This window comes from Garra rufa, chromosome 1 (genome assembly GCF_049309525.1).
Source record: "Garra rufa chromosome 1, GarRuf1.0, whole genome shotgun sequence".
Classification (NCBI taxonomy): domain Eukaryota; kingdom Metazoa; phylum Chordata; class Actinopteri; order Cypriniformes; family Cyprinidae; genus Garra; species Garra rufa.
In genome coordinates this window covers 57,398,035-57,425,264 of record NC_133361.1, presented here as the reverse complement: position 1 = coordinate 57,425,264, position 27,230 = coordinate 57,398,035, and the positions used below count along the sequence as shown (strand labels likewise).

Here is a 27,230-nt window from a genome sequence, read left to right as displayed (position 1 = left end):
TGAAAATGCTGTTAGTTAACATAAATCCAGCCCTATCAGTGTACTCTGGTTAACTTGCTTTCATTACTGTTGTAGATGTCCAAATGAGGATTATGGCATTCAGTGCATACAAGCAACTTGCAAACTTCTACAGAAGATCTGCAATCTAGTTCATTACTACAGCTATGGACAAAATTTCACTGATATTCCTGTTGCTTGCATGAACCTTGTCGCCTCTGTATCAGGATTTGCCCAGGTATTCTATTCTGAGATCATAGTTTCTTTATTTTAAATTACAAATTAAAGCCCATAGTCATTGAGAAGACATACCATTGATTTAATATGACAATTTTAATATTTGTTCAATTTGTTCAAAGACAACACAAGCAGACACTTTTTCTGAGAAGATTCTTGCATTACTCAATGAAGCCAAGCACACTGTCAGAACATGGAGCACACAAACTTTAAAAGGTAGACTTTTAAACAGAAGTTATGTAACATGTGCCAGCTTCACTACAGAAATTGAGGTAAGCAGAACACTTGTTCATACAAGCTAACCAGCCCAGTACACAAATTTTAAATCTATAGAGTTTACTATAATAATGATGTTTTATGTTCTATTTAACAGATTTGGAATAACATCATAGCCATAGATTTCATGAGTAAGGACTTCACTAAAGAGTGGAGAGAGACATTTACAACAGACTTTGAGGGGAAATATCAACAGGTATTAATTACACAGTTCCAGTATTCGTATTCAGTCTGGTTCGAAAACGATCCACTATTTTAATTTGTTTTCCATTAAAAAATAAACTAATAATTAAAAATTCATGACTTTCAATTTCAATAACTTTCTTAAATATCTTTATTATTCCATTGGTGTGCAGGGAACCCTGTACTAAGATATTCTGACAGTATTTTCTGAACCAATACTGAATTAACAGTGACACTTTAAAAGAAATTACATCTTAGCTTCACAGTTTTGAACGTGCCATCTGGATTGATAATTATTATACATTTATATATACTTTAGGCTCATAAGATATAAATTGGTCTAATTATGGACATTAAAATGTTACAGCTTTCACTGACAATATTTTCTGTACTTGTAAATTAACCATTTATTTTTTACTTTTATTAGGAAGATCAACTGGATCAAATCCAGGTTTATTGCTCAAAGATTGAGGAACTTAATGGCTCCCATCCTTTTTTGGTGGGTAGTGTTGAGAAGTGTGCTCTCCAGGCTGTTACCACAATATGCCAGGTAAAGGTCTTTCACTTTGTTCTCACAGGCTTGTTCACTGCTGGCTTGAAATGCTTAGTGGGAATTATGACCATAATAGAATAATATATAGTCTTGTGTGTGCATAGAAAGGTAAAGTTCACCCAAAAATTAAATAGGCTTACTTAATATAATTAAGCAGTTTCAAACACTTTTCTTTTTTCTTTTCTTATTTTCAAACACTTTCACTTTTTGGGAACATGTATTATTTGAACAAAAATTGTCTTTTTCATTCAAATGCATTCCACAAGAGAAAAAAATACATTACAATGTACAAAACAATTGGCCATGGCAACAAGAACACTGCAACAATTTTAGAGCTAAAGTCCTCAGATTTCATGTTCAATACAGTCAATAAATTATGAGGCAGATGACAGCAGTTGCTGTCAGTTGCTTGTATGAAATAAGAACTCTGAACATCTGACATCTGACTGCTGCAATGACAAATCAGAATCAACTATTGTGCAAATATAGAGCTGTACAATTATAATGTAAATCATGGAGAGCACCTGATGCAAAGTGGAATAAATGGTGACATTTCTTTTGATTTATAAAGTAATTTTTGTACTTTACTTTAGGTTCTAACAGTTGTTAATGTAGCTTTTGTGTGGGATTGAATATGGGAAGTGTGCAAATGTACACTTACTGTGCAGACTTTTTTAACAGACTAAATCTGAGGGGAAACTTTTTGAGAAATTAAATGAATTCCGTATAAACTGGAAATTTGGAAAGCTTGTGTCTACCATCATCCTAAAGTCCTGGCCAAAAGATGACAAAGGAACCTATCTGGAGGAAGAAGAAGTTGTTCTCAAACATCTTCTGGCCTGGACAGCAGCTAAGAATATCTTTCAGCTTCATGGTAATTATATGCTTATTGTAATTATGTGCTTGCTGTGTTTACCACTGTTTTTATGTATTGTTGAGAAAGTAACAGGAAGACAGAGATGTAATTTTTTCTTTCTTTTTTTGTTCTGCAGGTGCTGATGAAAAACTGATTGATCAGCTTTCTGATGAGGCTAGAGAGAAATTTGCCATGGCAACCTCATTATTCTCAAGCATTTTAAATCAAGTTGTGACAGGGAAACTAGCAATAAAGCTACTCAATCACATACTGCAAAAGAAGAGCACTTTCTTGGAGCTGCTTAATTTAGGTAAAATACATCAAATGTGGGATTTGACCCTTTCACCATACTTTGTGACGAGTCATTTATGAATTATTCAACTCTTGAGCATGGGTCAGTTATTAACATAGGCCAGTATGCAAAATGCAAATGCTACTGATGCACTGACACAGTTTGGATGAAGTCTTTTTAATTTGTGCTCTAATAAATGTTGATTCATTAATAGAAGAAATTAGAAGTGACTATAAGTCAACCAACTATTTATTGATGCATTGAGTCGAGTCTACAAAAGCACCAGAGTTAAAAAATAAATCCTTTTTTAACAAGGGTAAAGGTGACAACTAGAAATTAAACTGTTGTTAAAGCAATGGCTGGTACAAAGCAATCATACAAATGAACACAATCAGATTTAAATGCTATAAATCTCATACTTTTGTTTGAGACCTGATGTGTCCTTAAAGGAGTAGTTCACTTCCAGAACATACTGTTTTTCAGACTGTTTTTGTGAGGATAAACAATACAAGGACACCATTGCCATGAGGAGACTTCTTCAGTCTAGACAAGAGGAGGTGAAAGCTATTAATCATGAGAGAGCACTGGTGGATGCTCTTATTACAATGAGCCACAATCTGCGAGAGCATGTGATGGGTATAGTATATGCTACATTATCTACTGAGCACCTGACAATAACAGATAATTTTTGTACAGATTACAAATTTTATAGTAATTTTGTTGTGTTTTACAGTTGATTTTGAAGGGTTGGAAAAAAAACAGAAAATTGACATTGGTGAGATGGACCTGGACAAGTTCATGGAAGTTCATTCATTAAATCAGAATTCTTCTGAAATGTCGGGAGTAGTCACCTACTTTGAGCTTGATGAGGATGTTCGATTTATGGCAAAGGTTCTAAACCAGTATAAAGACAGCTACATTTTCAAAATGTGTTGGGTGAAACAGGCAGCAGTATTTGCAGAGAATGCTAAAGATGATGCAATAATTCCTTCAGAGGAGGAATTGGTTATCACACTTGAAGATCTTCATAGTGAAATATTTGAACCATGTCATGATTCCTACAAAAAAGTATACACAAGGCTTAAAGATGGTAGCATAACATTTGAAGAAGTTGATGTAACATTCAAAGCCTACAAGGGAAAATATGATGAACTGGAAGCGGAAGTTTCAATTATATGCAAACTGGACCGCAATGATGACCAGTGCTGGGTCCAGACAAGAATCCAGCAGATTAAGCAGTATCATGAGCTCCATCTGGCAGTAGAGTCAGCTCAGGTGGTCATTATGGTCCAACAAACACTCGGCCTACAAGGAGACTTTCAAGTCTTGGAGAAGTTGCTTGTTACTGTAAGATATCTATTTTTGCTATTATGTTCCCTATTGTCAAAAAATGCATTTTAATAAATAAAAATAAATGTGATAACCCATAAGGCTTTCTTTTTTTCAGACACACTTGGATTTTAAACAGGAGCGTCTTGACAGCATTGACAATGAGTTGATGCAGGCAAAAACTGTGCTTGTGGACATCACAGAGCCCCGAAGACTGTGCCTTAGGGAGCTTGGCCTCAGAAAAAATTTTGTTGTTTGGATTAAAGAGGCTCTTGAAGGTAAATAATAAGTGTTTGCACTCATAATTTAGTGTGTTTTTTTTTAAAGCTATTTTGTAAGCAAATGTTCCTTTGATCACTTTAGACATCAATGAGTTGAAAGTCTTTGTGGATTTGGCTTCCATTTCTGCGGGAGAGAATGATTTGGATGTGGATCGTGTAGCCTGTTTTCATGATGCAGTTCTTGGCTACTCCTCAATGCTTTATGATTTGAAGCCAGATGCTGGCTTCAAGCACTTTAAAGAAATGCTAAAGAAACTATGGAAGGCACTTGACAATGATCCCAACCTCCCAAAAAAATTGGTAAGAGTATCTGCTAGCTTAGCTAACCAGAGAGAAAATAGGATTTTCTTGTTCACCAACATTTTCTCTGTTTCAGTGTGACTCGGCAAGACACATAGAATGGTTGAAAACAGTCAAGGACAGTCATGGGTCAGTGGAGCTGTCATCTCTGTCTCTGGCATCAGCTATCAACACAAAAGGCATCTACATTATCAGTGCACAAAATCAAAAGAAGGTTTGTCATTACTCTTTAGCCACATACACACTGCAAATTTCAGCAGTGACAACCGCATTAATACGGGAGTGAGTTTGTTTATGCTCGGGAAGCTGTTTAAGAGAAAGCTGTATTGCAGTGTGCCTTGTCGTCATATTTACAAGTGTTTTTAGGCATGTTGTTTGGTCTTAGCTTATAAAGCTAGGTACTTTATGCAGTTAATAAAGTTGGCTATTGCGGATATGAGATATAGGATTTTTTTTTTTTTTTTTTTTTGGTGTTATAAAACATAGAACATTTGGATGTTTTAGTGGGGTTTTTTTGTGTGCTTGTCCTTCTTTGATGTTTTTTTTAATGAAGATCTGGCAACACTGACACTTTACTACAGGGCTCGTGAGCATAACTAGCCCCATGTCAAAATGTCCTAAGGTTAAGATTTCTTTCGCTCTTATTTTCTTGCATGTCACATGCACATGAAGACACATTTCTGATGCGTGTTTAAATACATCATTAACAACTAGTTGTTCAGTTCCGTACACACTGCGTAGAATTTTTGTAAATGCGGTTGTCACTACCTGTATTTTTTGGGAGTTAATGCGGTTGTCACTCCTGTATTTTAGTGAATTGTGTGTACAGAACACAATTAAGGAGTAAAAGGTGAACTGACAACCGAATTTAGCTGCATTGTGTATGTGGCCTTTGACTTCAAATAGATGTAACACAGATGGTGCACACAGAAATTGTGAAATAATTTAAGATTACTTGCTAACATGATGCTGCTGAATTGTCCAAAAATATTTTGAAGTGGTAGGTTTGTTTTGGAAAATCCTGACTGGTTTCTAGCTGCTCCAAGCTGGTTAAGTTGGTTGACCACAGGCCAGGGCCTTGCAAGGAAAATTATATATCCAGTTGTTCCGAGCTAGTTTAGGCAATTGACAAGATTGGTTGTGGAAAGTGATTGTGCTGATATTTAAAAAATGGGAACTGATTTGTTGATGGACCAAAATGGTCATACAGCTCATTCAGGTCCCCATCTGATAATCCAGCAATTAACTAACCAGCTTGGACTAACTACAAAACCAGTTAATAGTTTCCAAATCACAGTTTCCACTTAAGCTGGGTATAGCTTGATTTTTATACAGTTTCCATGAGTAGCAATGACATTCTATAATGGCTCAATGCTAATTTTTAGTTATCATTATCATCATTAATTAATGCCTATATTACTTAAGAAAAATAAACCTTGAGAATTGTTTTTTCAGTTGTGCTTGGAAAATATTCTGAAAATACATATTATGGAAGAACATGATGAAGGCCATGAGAGGCGCATTTATTCTCTGGAAGACCTCAGAGATCTTCAGAATAAATTGATGCTAATGTCTGGCAAAGGAGATCAGAGCCAGTGTGAAGTAGATCAGTTTGCAGAGGTGACTTTTTACCTTTACCTTACATTCTGTCGTATTTCATCATGGCTGTTGTAATTGTCCCCAAATTACTGTAACTTATTTCTGTTTTCCAGGTCTTTGCAAGTGTACAGAGGTTGGGCTCTGTATTTATTGATTTGTATGTTGCTGGAAATCCATTGTTCAGACACTGGGAGGTAAACATCAACTGTAATAGTAAAGAAGCATGTATTATTATGGACTTCAATTTAGGGAATGTTGTCAGTGTCGTCATGGTGGAAGGTGATGTCACAGAACAGTTGCCAGAAGTTTGTAAGAAAATGGAGAGCTGCTTATGCTTCTGGAAAGACTTTATGGACAAGCAGAGATCTCAGCATTATTTCTTAAACTATTACACTGCAGAACAGGTAGTCTACCTGTGCCATCAGCTAGCCCAGAGCAATGTGAGTGCAATGGAAGACCAAGTTCTTATGATGCTTTCCTTTATCAAACCTAATTGCACCTCTTCAGATTTGAGACAGACTTTGCACAGGCTTCAGTATGAAGTAATTAAGAAGGGTCCTGAGCAAAACGATGACTTAGACTTTCAAACATTTATGGAAACCCCCAGTATGATGGAGAATGAGAGTATTGAGGTGCCATGCCCATTGATTGATGACTTGGCAAGCCAGTTGGGGGATGTTATTGGGTCAAATAAACTGGATGTGATTTGGAATGCTTACATGCGGAACATGAACAATTTTTTGCCAGACTCCCTTGATGTCAGAAGACTTGGATATCTTCTTGAAATTTTGTCCAACAGCCCCAGCGAACATGATGCTGATTCCTTACAGGATGAGAGAACACAGTACATTCAGAGAGAACTTCCGAATGGAATGGCTACTGGAAAACCAAATCTAATCATATGTCCTTCTGAAGAAATTCTGATATCTTGCATTTCAATTTACATGAGCAGCAAGAAACAACCTCTACCAACCTACGATGAAGTACTTCTCTGTAGTGCTTCGACTCCATATGAAGAAGTGGAACTTTTCCTCAGGCGCTGTCTCTCTGCTGGCTACAGAGGAAAGAAGATATACACAATCCTCTATGTGGACCAACTTACCTATGAAGTCAGCTACAAAGTGGAGCAATTTTTTCAGCATCAAAATGCACGGAGCAGAAATGATTACCGGCTTGTTTTAGTCTGCAGCTCTAACAGAGAACATGCATACCTTCCATCAGCTTTTAGTCAATTTAGATTGCACTTGATTCCCCAAGAACCAATTGCCAGTGTTCAGCGATACCTTGTTAGACATTTTACAGTGCCAACTGACATATCGAGTGCTGCTGCTGTATTCAGGGACAGACAGTGTGTGGGAGTTGTATCCTCAGAAAGATCAGGAGTTGGTGAGTATATATTCAAGTAATGAATTAAAATAGGCTAGTCTTAATAATTTTTTCTGACAAGAAACAAAGAAAAACTAAATTTTGTTTTGTGTGAATGTAATTATTTCTGAAAAAAGATGCTAAATTTCACCTGTGTGGTGTATTCTAGGAAAATCACTTTACATTAAAAGAATGTATGAGAAATTGAAGAGGATCACGAAGAAGCCTTCACAGCTGAAGTGTATCAGGTTAATTGAGCCAAGGGTTGATGAAAATGTCATCCTTCAGTCCTTGCTCAACAGCCCCAAGAAAAAGGAGCTTTCCGTCTATCATTTTGATGTCACCACCATGGTAGCTACCTGCTACTTTTGCTTTATTATTATTTTTGTTGTTTTTATTTATTTATTTTAGGATTGTATTATATTTGCAAATAGGAAGAAATGTTGTTACTGTTTTTGAGTATTGTTTATATACTTACAGGTAAAGAAAGGACTTCATGAATTTCTGTTCAGGCTGCTTATCCTTGGATATCTAATGGACTCAGAAGGAAACATGTGGAAAAGCAGTAATAGGCACTTGTATGTCATTGAGATACTAAGACCTGGGACATCCCACAATGATCAAAGAGCTGTAAGTAAACTCATTAAATCACAGCAGAATTGTTTTCATTAATTAACAAATGCCTCATGAATTAATTTGTCTCTTTATGTTAGGGTGGAAAAGTTCCTTCTGTCTTCTTGGATGTTTTTCCAAGTGTTTACTGCCGTCCACCCAAAGAGGTCCTTGAATTGGAAATGAGAATGCAGGAAGATGCATCATTAGAACAGGGTGATGATCCCCTTATGGATGACCAAGAGTTCAAGAGTGAGGCCTACCAACGGCCTTATCAGTATCTGCAGCGTTTCTACAATGGTGTCAGTTTGGATGCATTCATGTACCAAGGAATTGAGGGAACTCACGTTGAGTGCCTGCAGATGTTGTTTGTGTACTGCGGTATTATAGACCCTTCTTGGGCAGAGTTGCGGAATTTCACTTGGTTCCTCAACCTACAGCTACAGGATTGTGAGAGATCGGTCTTCTGTGATGTTACATTCATAGGGGACACTCTGTTGGGATTCAAAAATTTTGTTGTTAATTTCATGATTCTCATGGCAAAGGATTTCGCCACTCCTTCACTTAGCATCTCTGACCAGAGTCCCGGGAGACTGCACAATGACATTTCTTCTGCCAATGAAGAGGATCTGGCTCCCTTTAGGATTAGAAAACGATGGGAGTCAGAACCACATCCATATATTTTCTTCAATGATGACCATGAGTCCATGACATTCATTGGATTTCATCTTCAGCCAAATGCACATAATGGGATTGATGCAATTGATCCATCAACAAACAGAGTGATCAAGCAGAACATCATGACCAGAGAGCTCTATGAGGGCCTCATACTACAGAGAGTTCCTTTTAATATTGATTTTGACCAGCTCCCAAGATGGGAGAAAATTGAGAGACTTTCCAGGGTATTGGGAATACAGTGGCCTCTTGACCCAGATGAAACATACGAGCTCACCACAGACAACATGTTGAAAATGTTAGCAATTCACATGCGCTTCCGCTGTGGGATTCCTGTAATAATCATGGGTGAGACGGGATGTGGGAAAACCAGGCTAATCAAATTCCTTTGTGAGATGCACAGAAGTGGAGTTGCCACTGACAACATGAAATTAGTCAAGGTTCATGGCGGGACAAGCTCAGACATGATTTACACCAAAGTGACAGAAGCAGAGGTCATGGCGTTAAGAAACAAGCTGGATTATGGATTTGACACTGTGTTGTTTTTTGATGAAGCAAACACAACAGAGGCCATTAGCAGCATTAAGGAAATCCTTTGTGACAACACTGCTGAGGGACAGGATTTGGGAGGTGACACTGGCTTGCAAATCATTGCCGCTTGCAACCCATACAGGAAACACACAGATGTAATGATCAAGAGATTGGAGTCAGCTGGTTTGGGATACAGAGTTCGTGCTGAGGAAACAGATGAAAAACTTGGATCCATTCCACTTCGCCAGCTAGTATACAGAGTGCAGGCCTTACCACCTAGTATGATTCCACTAGTTTGGGACTTTGGACAGCTCAATGACCATACTGAAAAAATGTACATCAAGCAAATAGTAGAAAGGGTAGCTGAAACCCATTCTATTGATTCAGACTACATTACAACCATTACAGATGTTCTATCAGCCTCACAGAAGTATATGCGAACAAGACAGGATGAATGTAGTTTTGTGAGTCTGAGGGATGTAGAGCGCTGCATGCAAGTTTTTGGCTGGTTCTACAAAAACCACCCAATGTTACTTTCAGAGCTTGACCAGTTTGAGAGTAATCAGAGAGCAGAGAGAAACGATCAACATCAGAGGGAGACTGATGAAAGAAACCCAATTCTTTGGTCATTAATTATGGCTGTTGGTGTGTGTTACCATGCATGCTTGGAAGATAAAGAGAAATACAGGAAAAAAATTTGCAGGTGCCTTCCAGAGACCTACAGCTCAATGAAAGTGATTCAGGAGATCTCAGTTATTCAGGATCTTTTCCTGAGTGGCGTTCCGCTGGGTGAAACCATTGCCCGAAACAATGCCTTGAAGGAAAATGTCTTCATGATGGTGATTTGCATTGAGCTACGAATACCTCTCTTTTTGGTTGGAAAACCTGGAAGCTCCAAGTCCTTGTCTAAAACTCTGGTTGCAGATGGCATGCAAGGCCAAGCAGCCCATTCTGATTTGTTTAGAAAACTAAAGCAGATTCATCTTGTTTCCTTCCAGTGCAGTCCTCATTCTACACCAGATGGAATCATCAATACATTCAAGCAATGTGCCCGTTTTCAGGAAGGCAAGAATCTTTCAGAGTATGTCTCAGTGGTAGTGCTGGATGAGATAGGCTTGGCTGAGGATTCCCAGAAAATGCCTCTAAAAACGTTACATCCTTTGCTGGAAGAGGGATGCATAGATGATCAGCCGGTACCACACAAGAAGGTGGGATTTGTTGGTATCTCAAACTGGGCTTTGGACCCAGCCAAGATGAATAGAGGGATATTTGTTTCACGTGGTGATCCTGATGAAAAGGAGTTGATTGAGAGTGCTAAAGGAATATGTTCCTCAGATGCAATGATCCTTGAAAGGGTGAGAGATTACTTTCAGCCATTCGCCCGTGCTTACCTGAACATCTGTAAGAAACAGGGAAAAGGATTTTTTGGTCTGCGAGACTATTACAGCTTGATAAAGATGATGTTTGCGGTTGCCAAAGTGAATGATCAGAAACCTAGTGCAGAACAGATTGTAAAGGCTGTGCTAAGGAACTTCAGTGGCAAAGATAATGTGGATGCTGTCACTGTTTTCACCAACAGACTAAATATCAAACCCAAGCTTGAGACTATCAGTGCCATTGAACTTGTAAGAGAGAACATCACAGCCATAGGACAAGATGAGGAATGCAGATACCTTCTGGTTCTGACCAAAAACTATGCAGCCCTTCAAATTCTTCAGCAAACGTTTTTTTCAGACCAGTACCAACCAGAGATTATCTTTGGTTCAAGCTTTCCAAAAGACCAGGAGTATACTCAGATATGCCGCAACATTAACCGTGTCAAGATCTGTATGGAAACTGGTCAAACCGTTGTGCTTTTGAACTTGCAGAACTTGTATGAAAGCTTGTATGATGCCCTAAACCAATATTACGTTAGCCTTGGAGGTCAGAAATATGTGGATTTGGGGCTTGGAACTCACAGAGTCAAATGCAGAGTGCACAGAGATTTCAGGCTCATTGTCATTGAAGAGAAGGAAATTGTGTACAAGCAGTTTCCCATTCCATTGATCAACAGATTGGAGAAACATTATCTTGACCTCAGTACTGTACTAAAGAGTGAGCAAAAGGACCTTGTTGAGGAACTTCAACAGTGGGTTCAAAGCTTCATTTCTGCTAGAGGCAAGCACTCAATTGCTCCCCATGCACGCCGTTACCTTCCAGCTGATGCTTTCATTGGCTATCACTCGGACACTTGTGCATCTGTCGTGCTACAAGTTACAGAGCAACTCAAAGGCCAGGAGCTCTCAGATCCTAGAAAGGTGATCTTAGATGAGGCTAAATTGATCCTTTTAAACTGTGCAACACCAGATTCCGTGGTTCGGCTGGACAGCACTTCCCTCTCCAGTGTAGAAAGTGACAACTTGTCAAGGGCATACTTTGAGGACCAGAAGCATAGTTCCCTTGCTGACTTCATCCTTTCTCACACACAGCAAGCAGGGTCTAGCCATGCCTTTTTCACAGAGGTAAAACCATTGTATTTTGAGTACTTTAATTGTTACTCTAGGAGGGTGGTTTTCATTCAGGGGCTAGAACTTTAATGGTTTAAAACAAGCTTTAAAATAAGGTAAAACAGCTAAAAATCCAGATGCAAATTGGTGCCATATTTCACATTTGAATTAATTCCCTCAGCAACTCCAGTTCTTAAAGGGTTCTCTGCTTGGAAAACCTGTAAAAAAAAGTGTTTAAAGTGTGTTTTCTAGATGTAAAAAATGTCATGGAAATTATTACAATTCTAAAATGTCATTACAATTTAATTTAAGTCACAGTGTAAAATAACTGAATGTGTAAAAACTGCTAAGAAAGTCTTATCCTGTAATCACAAACAACTGGAAAAGTCCTGTAATGTAAATTCATTATTCATAAATAACCTTGAAGGGTATTCAGTTCTTGAAGATTGTGTTTGTAATGTACAATGGAATTAGAATGTAATAATTTAAATTTTTACTTATTTCTAATTACTTTACTCAGTTATTTTAATATATTGTCACTTCTAGTTTCTTTAAATAAGAGGTTGAAGCCAAGCAGATTTTTCATTACAGCAGAAGCACCAGAAATATATTAGTCTACATTAAGGGGCATTTAAATACTGTCTTGAATAATAAGAAAGCTTGGAGACAAAAAGTTTTAGAACCTCTGCTCTAAAGCAGCTCTTAGCATTTCAATCTTAACAAGAAACAACTTGTGCACTATGATTACAGTCTTTATTTTCTGTAACACTTTACAATAGACCAATTATCAGTTTCTAAACATCTGGGATGCACGTGCATCATGGTTCATCAAAAACCTAAATTACAGGGATATGGTACAAAATAGTTTGATTTAAAAAGATTATAGATCATGTTGATTAAATGTCATTTTCAGAATGTTCTCTGCATATTACAAGAGCTTGTCACCCAGTGATAAGCACTGTTATTCAGTGAAATTGACATTAGATAGTAGGGATGTAACGATATTTCGTGGTACGATATTTCGCGATGCACAAATGTTACGATATGTATCGTAGAGTGATGACGATACATTTACGATATGACGACAATCTAATCCTATTGGTTGAGCTGCCGACGTCTCCTACTCTGCAACAGCGCTGCTTGTGCTTTCATTGCAGAATCAGATGCAGAAATCATTTAAACTGAATATTAGTAGAGCAACATGAGTTCGGCTGAAACTTAAATTAAAGATACCCTGTCTTCACGTCCGACAGCATTTTGGTTTCATAGTCATGCGACAGTACGACGGTAGAAAAAAAATTACAGACAAAACATTATTACAGTCACGGTGCATGTTATTAACACGGAGTGGGAAATGAAAAGTTCCGTGCTTCAGACTCACCCGCTTTTCGAGTCACACATTGGAACAAACATCTTAAAGCTTTTATGGCTCTTAGCCACAGGAACCTCCGAAGATGTATTGTAATCCTTTTATAAGCAGCAGCCACGATTTAAGCAGTTACCGCACAGATAACTATTTACAACCAAAAGCACATTTCACTGAGCGCATGTCGGAGTGTTGAAAACATGATCAAGATCATTTAAAATAGGCTATAATGGAGCTGTATGATCCATAAAATACGGAGAAAGGCTTTTAATAAAGGAAAAAAAAATCCAGAAAATGCGTGTATAGCCTGCGCAGGTAAAATACAATTATGTGTAAAATGTCATAGCAAACTGTGTCTGATATGAAAACTACGCTAGTCATTGTCCCATAAAATGACAAATAGCAAATAGCACATATAGTATTTTCATTACGTTTCATTTATTTTGTTTTTGTTAAGTAAAACGAGACCTTGTTGTTTGCAACTACGTTTACCCCGAGACCGTGTCGCGAACACCAGCTCGACCGCAAAACACTTTCACTTTGAGAGAAAGCGGCAGCCGTGATTCCACCGCTTGACGCGTCCATGTGAAAGGGCTTTTAAACGGTCTTCAGACAGCGTGAACACAAAACGGGACCGTTTGAGAGCAGCGTCAGCGTGTACCGGATTGAGTCCAAAGAGCAAATACCCGTGCATGTCACCCGCACCGCACCTGACAGATAAATATTATTCCACCCGTTACGTCAGTTTTAGCGGTTCACCCGTCGGGTAGGACTCTGTTTGGCACACACATAGAATCTTGCATTGATAGCAGGTTTAAAGAATTTGACATCTTGACAATCTTATGTAAAAAAAAAAAAAAAAAAAAAAAAAAAAAAAATCAGTGACAGACAGACCTATTCAGTTGTTAATTTTAATACAGGTTTTTATTAAACCTTAAAATGTGACCTTGTATGTAAAACTAAGAAGGCTATTGAATTTTTTTTTTTATCTGTTGTTTGATTTTCAGTTTCATGTTTTAACTTTTGTTCAAAATATCGTGATACGTATCGTATCGTGAACCCAATATCGGGATACGTACCGTATCGTGACCTAGGCATATCGTTACACCCCTATTAGATAGTGGGATAGTCTTACAGATCCAAAACAGGGATTTTTGTTGTCGAAGACTATCTGGTGGCAGAAAATTACGGTTTTCAAGTGGCAGTCTATGGAGCCATGGAATAAAAGAATAAAAAAAATCAATTTCATTTTATATTTAAAAATTCTGACTTAATTCTTGCAATTCTGAGATTATATCTCACAATACTAATAATGAAAAACAACTCACTGTTCTCCCTTTTCCCCTCGGCTCAGAATAGTATAGAGTTTAGGATAGAAGGTACAGAATAGAGTTTATTCCACACTTTTGACTTTTTCCCCTCAGAATTGACAAACTCACTGTTTGAGTGTTAAATCGAGTTATACAGTCTGACTCTGAATTAGGAGATATAAACTTGCATTTGCGAGAAAAAAAGTCAAAATTGTGAGATAAAATAAATTTTATTTAAAAATGTAAATAGTAATAGGTTTAAATAATATTTCATGCTGTAACTGTAGGGCTAATACAATACATCCCCTATGAACAGCATATGTGCATATTATGTAGACCTTTTGTTTCGATCAAATGTATGCTTTAAAAATAGAGTAATCATAGCAGTTTTCATCTACAGTATGTCCATTTAAAAATCTGTGTTTAGCTTCAAATCGCTTCTTTTGTATTCTATAAAAATTATTTTCATAAGGACTTTGACATTTTTTTCTATTATTCCATGGATTTTACCCATTTACCTTTACTTGTTACCAGTGTTCTGCAACACCATACACGCGCAGCTGCAAGTGACGTAACTGTGATGTCTACTCCAAATTGGTCTATAGGGAACACATATTTAATGTCCTATTCTGCATTATTAAACAACTAGTTAATAGTGAAAATTGGACCTTAAAGTAAAGTGTTACCATCTTTTTTTTTTTCAATTTTTTAGGTGACTACATTCTCAAGGCTTCTGACCGCTGCAGAAACTGAACAGCTACAGAATGTAGTTCAAAACATAGTGCTCCTCTCACTACAGCAGTTTGACACTGAACACTCATTCCTCAAGAAAATCAAGTATTGTGCTCACAATATCACTACATATTGTCACATCACAACAAAAAAAGCTCATATGTTCTTACTTCAATTAATACCCTTTTCTCTATTTTCAGGAATTATTTGGAAAACACCACCGGGGACAAGATACTTCTCATCCAAACCGATTTTGATGAAGGCTCCCAAAGGTTAAATGTCATTGCATCTGCAAAGTGAGTTAAATATGGTTGGTAGCATATTTTGCTTGTTCGGTAAATGCAAAGCAGCGTAATTTAAACTTAAAATATGTTTCCAGGTATTCATCTATCAATGAAATCAACAAATTCAGAAAAGAGGACAATCAAAAGGTTTTTGTGTACTTCATCACTAAATTACCCAGAATGGACGGTGGAACTTCCTACATTGGATTTAATGGTGGTAAGACTAATTTGATTTCATCAATCACCAACACTGTTTGTTTTAGTGAAAATCTCATCTCTAAAGTTTCGTTTATAAGGGCCATGGAAGTCAGTCCACATTGATGACCTCAGAAGATCGAAAGATATTGTCTCTGATATAAAAGCCTTGCAGTGTCTGACCATTAGCCAGCTGTTTGAAGAGAAAGCAGATGAGCCTGAAGGTCATTTTATTTTTAAATTATTGATGGTTACCTTTAAAGAGATGATCCATATTCTCAAAAAAATCTACTAATTTTAATACTTGCAGCAATGGAGGTTGAGGAGATGTACATGGAGGAAGAAGAGAAGATGGAGCTAGAAGACAATACTGTGAGCCACAAAGTCAACAACAGCACTATGTTTTTAGTATTTTTGTGAGATCATTGCCACCCTGTTCAGTTCAGTACACTTCTAGGAAAACCCAGTAAAAGTGAAAATGTAGTTATTTCTCATGCTCTACAGGGCTGGAAGAATGTTTTGGACACCACAGCACTAGTGCGAAGCTGTGTTCAGAGTGCAGTTGGTATGCTAAGAGATCAGACAGAGGCAAGCACCCGTAGCACCAAGAGAGTAGAGATTCTGCTAATGCTCTTGGCTGACAACCAGACTCTACATGGTGAGAGATCACTGTTTCTATTGTAATTCTTTACAGCTTTCATTAACTGTCCATAAGGGATCACTGATATTTAGGCATTTATGTTACCAGCTGAATTTCTAAAAACTTTAAAGAAGCGACTTCATTCTCTATTGATGACTCATGATGAAAACGCAATCTCTGCCAAGAGCTGGGTCTCAAAGGAAGCACTTAATACAGATGCATTGCATGAAGGTGGGACTTTTAGGTAAGTGTAAGAGAAAGAGGGTAAATTGTTCAGATGTTCACATGGAACCTTTATTGGCTCTTTGTAAAACCCTATAACTTCTATATATTATATCCTGTACCTTCTACTCTCTCTTCAACTATACTTTTAATTATTTGTTTCTGTTTTTTAGACATGCCCTGTGGAGGCGAGTTCAAGCAGTAGTAACTCCCTTTTTGGCACAACTTGTTTCAACTATTGACCGTGACTGCAATCTAGACCTCTTGCTGGATAGAAACTCTGAAGAATCTTTGAAGAAACTGTGGTTGGACATTTTTGGAGATTTAAAGTTACTAAATGTTCCTTACACAAGAGTGGAAAGCAAGTATGTAATTATTTGATTTCAAGATGCATTTTGTAAGCCGTTAGGGCCCAAAACATACCCAATGCAAATACACTAATGCTCCTAGTTTCACAAGCTTTATTGTACTTTGTGTCTAACAGGAATTTATAATGCAAAGCAAATATGCATTGCATTCTCAGCACTGCTGCTCAGTTTTTTTTTTTCTTTAAGGTCAGCTACTGTCATTTTTTAAAAGATAGGAAAAAGATAATCCTTCTGAGCAAGTTACTCAACTGGTTAATAGCTAGCTACCCAAATGATAACATGAATGGCAATGAACATTATGGTAACTCAAATTCTCCCCACGAATGAAAAGCAAGAGCTTGTTATGTGAATCAAAATTATACACTAACAATGTGTTTAACATTCACGTATACAATATCAGAATTTCATTGTTGTAACTGAAAACATTATGTTTTATAGCGAAGAGACAAAGACAATCTTGGTTCAGAACTACATTGCAGTCGACAGGAACATGGGTTGCACATTGCCTTTCAGCTGGAGGATTAAAGATTGTCTAGAGGAACTCTGGGTGCATGCTTTGCAGCGAGAAGGTATTTTACACAACTTCTTTACTTGCTGTTTTTTTTTTATAAGCAATCATTTCTAAATCAGGTTAGTTGTCTTGAAAAGTTCTCTTTTTTCATTTTCCTTTAACTGTCAAATGTAAAAAATAGATGCTGTATTTGCCTTTCTTTCAACAGGACACACTATAAAACAATTTGAAGAGTTTTTTTGGAAGACCCCCTTGGGCAGGTACATCTCTGAAGCAACCCAAGAGATGCAGATGGAGTTTTTCCACAGGTATCTCCAGGATTTCATTTCCATGACCATGAATGTAACATCAGAGGTGGATCTCAAGGTGAGGAACAGACCCTTTCGGAGGCCAGATTTCTACCCATCATTTGCAGATCCAAGTACACTTGTTCATGTGCTATTTTTTGCCTTGTTCTGTAGCTCTTACGTGAAGCCCTTACTTGTGGTGTACATGAGCTTAGAGGTGGTCAGGAATCACATGAGAGTGAAGTCATTTCACTGGCATGGGTTCATGCTGCTTACCATAATTTCAAGAACCGAATACAGAACCTCTACAGGATGATCAGTATAGAGCCTCGGATTGCTCAAATGCTAATTGATAACAGATGTGCCAGAGAGGGCACTGAATTGGTAATTGCTTTTAACTTTCTTCTTCTTCTGAAGTTGGCATGAAAATGTTTATTACAGTGTATTGACGTCTTTTCGCAACCACTTTTCTGTTTCTCAGGTGTTAGATATGTATGCTGCCTTGGCCTGTATTGAATACCTGGAACCCCAGACTCTAGATGGAGATGTTCAGAGTCTGGCCTGGCTTAGATGTGTAAAAAAACTACAGGTGCCAATTGAGCTGGTCTGCTGTGAGGAGAGCCTGCGCCACTATAGAGAGAAAAGCAAACTGATGGTCACACACATCCAGTGAGTTATGAGCTCTAAAATAATTGTCTTATCATGAGTCTTGGGGAACGTTACAGTATGTTCAAATCACGTTATCTGTTTATTTTTGTGTTACATTACTGCAAGTATTACTACAGTATTACTGCAACTCTATTTACTGTATTGTGCAGTTATTAATATTATCATTTATTGTCAATTACATCATTGCATTGTTACAATTCAGACATGGCTGGCAACGCATTTGCTCTCTGGCCTTGTTTGTGGAGCACATGCTTCTGGGTGTTGGAGATGTGAAGTTGAAACTCAGGCCACTAGTTCTGGAACACACTCGACACCTAGCACAAGTGAGTTGACTGTCCATTTCCTGAAAAATAATTTCTTGAACAACTTCATTACTGCTTATCTGCACTCATCTCTTTGCTAAAGGTCTTAGAGCGGAACTCGAACCTCAAAAAGAGGCAGCCGTTTGAGGCAGTGATCACCATACTCAAAGCCTGTAAAGATGGAGCATCTCAAAGCATTTTCAGGTATGATTTTTTTTTTATTTGTTATATTTTTCAATTCAAAGGGTTTAGTAAGAGGCTTTTAATGGAGTGTGGTGATTTTTCACTGTTAATTTACACAGGTTTGGCATTCAGCCTTGTCCAGTGTGCATGGGAGACCCTCAGGACCCTTTGAGTCTGCCCTGTGACCACATCTACTGCCTAACCTGTATTAAACAGTGGCTGGTGCCTGGCCAGATGCACTGCCCTCTCTGTGTGCAGGAAGTGCCTGATGGCTTTGAGCTCAAGGCGTCTGATGAAATACGGTAATCTGCTAATTGTTTGGGATAAATAGTTGTGCTTTATCTCTCTGTTTATGCTTTCTCTCTCTATCCGTCTAATGCATATGTGCTTATTTTGGTCATTAGGGATCTTATCAATCAAAATGCATTGTTCAGAATGCGGTGCAATGCTTTCTTCATTGATCTGGTCACTACTGTGTGCTTCAAGGACAACACTCCTCCAAGCAGAGACATCATTCTCCACCTGTTGTCCCTCCTAATGGTAGAATCCTGCTCGGTCCCCCAGATCAGAGGTATGTTTGTTTATTAAGTATATGTGTTGAGGTTAGATTTTGATTAAAATTATTAAATGACCAGAACGTCGTTCCTTATTTCAGGGCGAGACCGGAGGTTCTTGACTAAGGCCCTTTCTCCCTTTGATGACTCTGTTGATAAAAATCCAGTGGTGCGTTCAGTGGTGCTGAAACTCCTGCTCAAGTACAGGTGGGTCCAGGGCTTCTAACAGCTCACAGCACACTCTTCTTAAAGGAAAGGAAAGGAAAGGAAAGGAAAGGAAAGGAAAGGAAAGGAGGTGACGTGAGGCCAAGTATGGTGACCCATACTAGGAATTTGTGCTCTGCATTTAACCCATCCAAGAGCACACACACAGTAGTGAACACACACACCGTGAACACACACCCGGGGAGCAGTTGGGGGTTCGGTGCCTTGCTCAAGGGACTCACCTCAGTCATGGTATTGAGGGTGGAGAGAGTGCTGTACATTCACTCCCCCCACCTACAATTCCTGCCGGACCTGAGACTCAAACCCGCAACCTTTGGGTTACAAGTCCGACTCTCTAACCATTAGGCCACGGCTGCCCCCAAATGTTTAAACTTTTTTTCCTCCTTCAGCTTTGATGATGTCAAGCACTATCTTCAGCAGCATCTGACAGAAGTTGAGCAAAGCAACATCATTGAGGAGACTGATAAGACCGAGCTTTATTCCTTGTACATAAACTGTTTGGAGGTGTGTATATCACTGCCCTGTCCAACTCACGTTCACCTGCCATGTTTTATTGCTTAGTTTTAATTGTTGATGATAACGAAGTATTTTTGGTGATATTTTTCTGCTGAAGTATAATATTTAATTTATTAAATTTATATTGTTTGATTACTTTCTCCAGAATTATTGTTAAAATACCCTAATGTGCTATATGTTTAAAATTTGATAAAAAAAAACTGTGTTCCACCTGTGTCTGCAGGACTCGTTGTATGATCGGACACAGCGGAATTCTGTGGCCGAGCAGCAGACCTGTTTACAGGAGGAAACACGTTTTCTGCTGGAGTTCCTTCACTCTGAAGCTGTGTCTGCACACACTGCATCTATAGAGCACCTGCAGCGCATGGCCAGAGTTAGACTGTGCCTGGATATGGCTGCTGACCTGCTAGTCAATAGTGCTGGTAATTTAAAAAAATCTTTAGTGTTTGTGCTTTAGTGCGTGACATGACATCATGAAACCTGACAGAACATGTCCAAATACATTTCAAATATGGAAAGAAAAAGAACTGTGCACAAAAAAAAAAAAAATATATATATATATATATATATATATATATATATATATATATGTATGTATGTGTGTGTGTGTGTGTGTGTGTGTGTGTGTATGTGTATATATATATATATATATATATATATAAACTTTTTTGCATTGCAGTATTTTTTTGCAATATTTTACTGTATTTCTCCCTAGTTTTAAAACATTATTATTTAAACTGTTTATGAAATATAAACTATTACCCTAGAATGTCTGTATTATATCTGAAATTTAAATAATTTTTCTCTTGATATTGATATTGTGTTCTTCATTTTAGGTGTACACGATGATCATTCAGCTTTTATCCCACCATTTTTGAACAGTGTGGTTGATCTATGCAGTCAAAGCAGGAATGACTGGTACAGAGTTTACCTAATCAGAAAGATCTGCAGTCTTCATGGGATTGAATATGTCCAGAAACTTCTGCCACAGGAGGGGTTCAAGTGGCTGTTTCCTCAGGAGATCCTTGAGTCGGTGGGTTTTAGTTAAACTTCATAATCCTAACATGAGTGAGAAGTATTTATTCTGTAACTGCTAAATTTATTTCTCTCAGAATCAAGATGACAGTCAAATTGACCAGTATCTAGCATGTGGAATAGACTACAAAACTATTCGAGATGCAGTAGCCAAAGCCATGCTAGATTGCAACATGAACGGAATACAGGAATCTATTAAGGTATTTGTTTACTCCTGGTTTACTTCCATAACCGTAATTGTTTTTATACTGTGCAAATTATATTTTCTATCTCTTTACCTTAACCTTACTTCTAAACCTACCCCTCACACAAAACTTTGTGCAATTTTTGATTTTTATAATATTCTGCTGAATTATTTTTGTCCCCATTGGGGATAAAAATCATGCCGCAAACCCTCTCCTACGGCTGTGCAAATAATCGGATGCGATTACTATGCGTCAGTAATGCCGGTTCTGTGTCGTAAATCTCCATCACGTGCTGTTTTTTTAGTAAATTATGATCATGTTAAAGGATTTTTGTTCACTTCCAGAACAAAAATTTACAGACAATTCACTCACCCCCTTGTCATCCAAGATGTTTATCTGTTTCTTTCTTCAGTCATAAAGAAATTGTTTTAATTTCAGGAATTTTCTCCATATAGTGCACTCTGGGTCAAGACAGTCAGGGTATGTCGAAAAATCTCATTTTCTCCTCCAAATTCAAAATCATCCTACATCACTGTTTTACCTTTTTTGTAAGGGTGTTTGACCTTCTTTGCGCGTTCACTTTGTAAACACTGGGTCAGTACTGAAAGGACCGACTCACTGGCCCGAAAACACTTTACTGCATGTTTGGTCTTTTTACAGCGCTTCAAGATTTAGTTTGTATTTTGATCTAGCTCTGTTCTAATCTGACTCCAATTTTAAGTGATCATAAAGTTAGTTGTGTCATAATTTAGATACCCGATTATTTTGGACGTGCTATACTTTCAATTATTCGTTCATTGGGGACCTAATGTCGTCTGAGTCTGGCGTCGGCCGGAGCGCCAATCTCGTAACACAAAATCGCCAGCCTGATAATTACTCAGAGGTTGTAGGGGACTAATACCCTCTTGGCCAGCTGCCTACTGCTCGCTTCATACAAAAGTGTAGTTTACTTAGTCTTTCCCATGCACAACTTGTTAATTCCAGTGATAAGCAGAAATCAGGAGGTCTTCAGAGAACGTGCCTACTGCTCCTGTTCATTCCTAGCCTCCAGTTTGTCTTATCCTGGCCGTATATTTATGCGCACAAAAGTGTCATCACAATTTACTGGTCATAATGATTTCAGGACGTATCAGAATAGCCAAATATAACATTTTATTTGTCAGGTACAAATGTATCATGCCAATTGCACAATTAAACAATGAGAATCCAATTCAATTTCAATTTAGATAAATACATAACCTCAATAACCCAAAGAAGTATCTAAGAGTGGGAAATGCATACCTGATTATCAGAGAGACACACTGCAGCATGAGAGACTTGGAGATTTAGCTCCAGAGACTCATGCATACAGTGGGGGTCATTTGGCTACAAAATCCCCAAAGTTGTGTTTCATCACTTGCCTTATATACCAGACCAACACAAACAAATCTTCTAATCAGTTGTAAAAATACAAAGACCTTTTGGTCTTTCAGGAGTTCTCTCAACCCCAGGCTCGCACCTGGTTGGGGGTTCCCATCTGCCCCTAAAGGGAAAACACACCCAATAGCAGCAAACCCAATTCTATGGAAGTTTTCAATCTTTCTTACAGAATATGATTTATTTATTTATATGATTATACATGAATTATTCCTCACAAAACATAATTTTTTTATGACTGAAGAAAGCAAGACAAGAACATTACAAGGGTGTGAGTAAATTATCTGTAAATTTTTGTTTTGGAAGTGAATTAATCCTTTAAATACAGTTTTCGTCGTATTAAAAACATTTCATGACATGAAACCCATTAACTGGTTCTTGCCTAAAAAGACAGGTTTATGATGTCCGTTGTTAACAGATTACACTAACATTAGGTTACTTAGGCTATAACCTTACACTACAAAAAATGCTTTTCTAGCCTAGATTTTTTGTCTTGTTTCCAGCCAAAATATCTAAAAATTCTTAAATCAAAAAGCATTTTCTAGATGAGTAAAAATTATTGTCTTGTTTTCAGAAAAAAAAACAAGCCAAAATTAAGTGATTTTTTGCTTAGAACAAGCAAAATAATCTGCCAATGGGTAAGAAAAAAAAATCTTATTTCAAACAGAAAACAAGATTATTTTTCTTACCCCATTGGCAGATTATTTTGCCTGTTTCAAGCAAAAACACTTAATTTTGACTAGTTTTTTCTGAAACAAGACAATAGTTTTTACTCGTCTGGAAAATGCTTCTTGATTTAAGAATTTTCAGATATTTTGGCTGGAAACAAGACAAAAAAATCTAAGTAAGAAAAGCATTTTTTGCAGTGTACCCTGGAGTTGGGTCAACCTCAGAGAAACATTTTTTTTTTTTCAAAAGCATACAAAATAACCCTCCGAAATAAAATAAGTTTGAAAATAAGGACAATTCATTAAGACATTAAATATTAGCGTCATTTTTAAATTTACTATGAAATAATTGTATTTTTATTTAATACCCCCTTTTTATTTTAAAATATAATAGTATTATCACATTTTTTTATTTTGTTTATTATTTTATTTTTTTAAATCTAAATCCTCTTATGAAAGCCAGGCTAAACAAACTTATGTGCACCTTATTATTGCTTCTTAATGGAAAAGTTAATTTCTGACCCTGCAAGTGACCATTAACAGAGATTCAGTTCAGTCACAAATATAATTTTTGATATTTTTTACTAGTGGTTGCAGGATACTATAGTTCATTATGTGGCAAAATAGCAAAATAAAGTAAACTGTGACATATTATACCCAAAAATTGTTGTGAACTACCAGTAAAACTGATCAAATTTGGCAGAGATACAACTTTTTAAAAATCTGAGGGTGCAAAAAAAATTAAATATTGAGAAAATCACCTCCAAAAAGTTGTTTTTAGCAATGCATATTACTAATCAAAAATTAAGTTTTGATACATATATGAATTACTAATCAAAAATTAAGTTTTGATATTTTTACAGTAAGAATTTATACAAATATACCCATGTTACATATGACTGCTTTTGTGGTCCAGGGTCACATATGAGAAATGTTGAAGGTGTCTGAATAAATTTTAGTTTGACTCTATCATGTCCACTACACAAACACTCTAACTGAATGCTTAAAATATGCAATTTCTTGCCATTTCTTAAAAATTCCTCTATTTTGTTGAACTGCTTTAGCTGTCCTAACCAGTTTGCAATGTCTTTCAAAACATCTTTGTCTGAAGAATTGCAACTGCACACCCATGAAGAAAGCAGTTTATCTGTTACTGGCTTTGTTCAGAGAAGTCACCTCCCTGTACAGAATTGGAAACCCCAACATACACCCTAAACCTGAGGTAAAAGCTCAAACATGTTCTACACAACAATTATATATATAATAAGATGTTTTGATAAATGTATATCACTTCTGTATGTCTGATATGCATGATCTTTTCTGTAGCAATGTGCTGGCCTTGAAGATTTTATCAGAAGTTCAGATGTCTTCGTCAATAAGGAAATGACAGCATTTGCTCAAGCGCTGGTGAAAAATAATCTGCAATATCTGCGCCTACAACCACAGATATCAGGCAGAGAATTTGTGCTGGTAGAGGTCACAGTTCACATGGCTGCAGTCCTGCTGTGTGGAAATCTGCCTTTACTGCAGCCGTTGCAGCAGCTGGCACTGTCCCCAAACAACATGATGGTATGAACCCTTCACACTTCACATGGTGTCTAGAATGTGTTTGAGTTTGATATCTCTTATCATGTTCTCCTCACAGGCTTCATTCATTCCAACCATGCCTGATGACATGCTGGCTGTTGCCCAGCAGGCCATGGGACAGCTTCAGTGGTATTGTGAGTGGATTCTGTGTATTGGTGGTATTTGCCAGTGTACTGCAAAAGAGCTGGAAAAAATCAGTGCACCTGTAAACCCAGTGGTTAATATCTGACCTGAAATGCCATGTTATCCTGTTCTAATTATCATACAGTGATAATAAACAGAACTTCATTCTCAGAACTTTGTGTGTATAGGATAATATATTTGACATTGTTTGCCTGGGTGTTACATAACATGTAGATTTCTGTTATATATTGAGTAAATAACAGCAAGAACAGTAATACATGTATGACCATCTTTTTTTCCTTCATTTCCTAATCCCTGGTGTCCCTTTGTGTTTGACAGTCTGTCCTAATGGTCATCCATGCACTGTTGGTGAGGTATGGTCATGTGACTTAATTCCTATGATTTGGATTAACACTGCATTAGCTGTACATTAATAGTCACAAAGTGCAGAATTAGATTAGATTTTTTTTTTTCTTCTTAAAATTAAACAAATATTTTCCTCATGTATCTGTTCAGTGTGGTCGACCCATGGAGGTTGGACACTGTCCAGACTGTAATGCACCAATAGGTGGCATCGACCACAATCCTGTTCAAGGCTTCCACGCCATGCCGATACAGTGAGTTACTCTTGCAGTGAATGCTTGTTCTTTCTCTTTTATGCCTTAAAAGGTAAAAATGCATTAATATATAAATACATCAATAAATGTTATAGAAGTATTATTTCATTTAAAATATTGCAAAATCAATGCAATAATCTTAACATAAATCTTGGTAAAGTTTTATTGAAATATACAATATTAGCATTATAGGTTTATTTTGAAGTATTGACCTGCACACTATGCGTTCCTATTTGTCGTTCATTACATAAATGATTGCCAGTTTTGACTAAGCCATTATATGGATTTGTAGAGGTGTGGTTGGTATTTTTTATGCTCAATATGCCTTTAAGTGAATTGATGCCGTAGATTTGCTTTAGTGGTAATTGTTTTAATCAATGTGAGGCAATTGTAGATTGTAAGTGTAGATTGTAATTGTAATATTTGCAGAGGGGACCGTACTCAGTCGGGACACATTCTGGGTGATGCACAGCGTCGTGACCAACCTGACATGCAGGACACAAAGAATATGTCACCTGCCCCCTTTGCTCTTCTCAGACTGCTCACACACATGTCCATGCTGCTGGGAGCTCAAAACAACCCACAGGTAATACATTCTTCCTTTTAATTTATATATATATATATATATATATATATATATATATACTAGGGGTGGGCATAGATTATTTTTTTTAATCTAGATTAATCTAGATTAAATTTTGGAATTAATCTATATTAATCTAGATTAAAATGCCTAATTTGAATTCTGCTGAAGGCATTCAGAATATGTGTGCTACCCAAATAATGACTAAAAGTAAGTCTTTGAGAATGGATCATAAAGCTCATAAAGCTGTTCTATGATAATTTGTTGATGAAAATAAATTATGTTCAATTAGATGTACTTGTGTTTACTAACTAACTAACAATGAAATTATTTTTTCTACCTATAGATTGTGTTTTTTTTTTAACGTCAACACCTACCCAACCCATTACATGTTACACCGTACTTTTATTTTGACAGGTTGCCGTGAAGTTTCTGTGTATACAGTATGATATGATGCTAGTTTTCTCAAATGAAACGGTAAAAGTGACACTCACAGCAGTTTGGGAGATTGAGTTTATCTGTTCATGTGAGATGAAAATGCCAAAAATTACCGGGAGCGTCACGTGTGTTTCAGTATGCGTGTAGTAAAAGCTCGTCTCCGCCATGCATACATACAGCTAGGCAAACGGAACATATCGGATTCATATTAAAACGGTCTTTTTGCATTTCAGTTTTCACATACACTAGTCCATATCGCGATTTGAATTAAGTGACAGACCAACATTTGATTTATGAATCCAAAAAACGACGAATTTACATGGCATTTCGCTATAGTAGATTCGGTTTTTATGAATGGAGGACGACGCGATCCCGTCTGTGTTTTGGCGGAGGAGACGTAAACGCGCTACCATATTCTATAGTCTTTGGTATACATCCGCGTTAAACTATCAAGGTAAAAGTCATCATAGCTTGCGTAGTTTAGACCCAGCTCCCAACCCAAATTTGAGAATAGATTAACGGCGATATTTTTTTTATCGCACGATAAGAGTTTCACGTTAACGCAGCACGTTAACGCCGATAACGGCCCACCACTAATATATACATATATATATATATATATACATATATATATATATATAT

General features: G+C 37.2%; 1 protein-coding gene across 1 annotated transcript in view; it reads left to right on the top strand.

Annotated features, from left to right (window-relative positions):
• The window catches only part of rnf213a (ring finger protein 213a), a 306,385-nt gene that overhangs the window by 13,745 nt on the left and 265,410 nt on the right, over positions 1–27,230 (top strand). Inside the window, exons 12-54 of the mRNA XM_073833166.1 lie at positions 76–235; positions 357–506; positions 608–706; positions 1,121–1,243; positions 1,928–2,120; positions 2,239–2,412; positions 2,878–3,030; positions 3,128–3,741; positions 3,842–4,001; positions 4,087–4,304; positions 4,381–4,518; positions 5,760–5,924; positions 6,017–7,289; positions 7,438–7,619; positions 7,749–7,898; positions 7,982–11,587; positions 14,961–15,085; positions 15,181–15,276; positions 15,360–15,481; positions 15,561–15,683; positions 15,770–15,831; positions 15,964–16,117; positions 16,208–16,343; positions 16,495–16,686; positions 17,128–17,258; positions 17,409–17,566; positions 17,662–17,871; positions 17,969–18,156; positions 18,359–18,479; positions 18,562–18,662; positions 18,761–18,943; positions 19,046–19,212; positions 19,297–19,402; positions 19,810–19,924; positions 20,160–20,358; positions 20,773–20,969; positions 21,049–21,171; positions 24,352–24,462; positions 24,567–24,809; positions 24,886–24,961; positions 25,290–25,324; positions 25,467–25,567; positions 25,997–26,153. Of these exons, the coding sequence (XP_073689267.1) occupies positions 76–235; positions 357–506; positions 608–706; positions 1,121–1,243; positions 1,928–2,120; positions 2,239–2,412; positions 2,878–3,030; positions 3,128–3,741; positions 3,842–4,001; positions 4,087–4,304; positions 4,381–4,518; positions 5,760–5,924; positions 6,017–7,289; positions 7,438–7,619; positions 7,749–7,898; positions 7,982–11,587; positions 14,961–15,085; positions 15,181–15,276; positions 15,360–15,481; positions 15,561–15,683; positions 15,770–15,831; positions 15,964–16,117; positions 16,208–16,343; positions 16,495–16,686; positions 17,128–17,258; positions 17,409–17,566; positions 17,662–17,871; positions 17,969–18,156; positions 18,359–18,479; positions 18,562–18,662; positions 18,761–18,943; positions 19,046–19,212; positions 19,297–19,402; positions 19,810–19,924; positions 20,160–20,358; positions 20,773–20,969; positions 21,049–21,171; positions 24,352–24,462; positions 24,567–24,809; positions 24,886–24,961; positions 25,290–25,324; positions 25,467–25,567; positions 25,997–26,153 (11,290 nt within the window). The remainder of the gene's footprint in view (positions 1–75; positions 236–356; positions 507–607; positions 707–1,120; positions 1,244–1,927; positions 2,121–2,238; positions 2,413–2,877; positions 3,031–3,127; positions 3,742–3,841; positions 4,002–4,086; positions 4,305–4,380; positions 4,519–5,759; positions 5,925–6,016; positions 7,290–7,437; positions 7,620–7,748; positions 7,899–7,981; positions 11,588–14,960; positions 15,086–15,180; positions 15,277–15,359; positions 15,482–15,560; positions 15,684–15,769; positions 15,832–15,963; positions 16,118–16,207; positions 16,344–16,494; positions 16,687–17,127; positions 17,259–17,408; positions 17,567–17,661; positions 17,872–17,968; positions 18,157–18,358; positions 18,480–18,561; positions 18,663–18,760; positions 18,944–19,045; positions 19,213–19,296; positions 19,403–19,809; positions 19,925–20,159; positions 20,359–20,772; positions 20,970–21,048; positions 21,172–24,351; positions 24,463–24,566; positions 24,810–24,885; positions 24,962–25,289; positions 25,325–25,466; positions 25,568–25,996; positions 26,154–27,230) is intronic.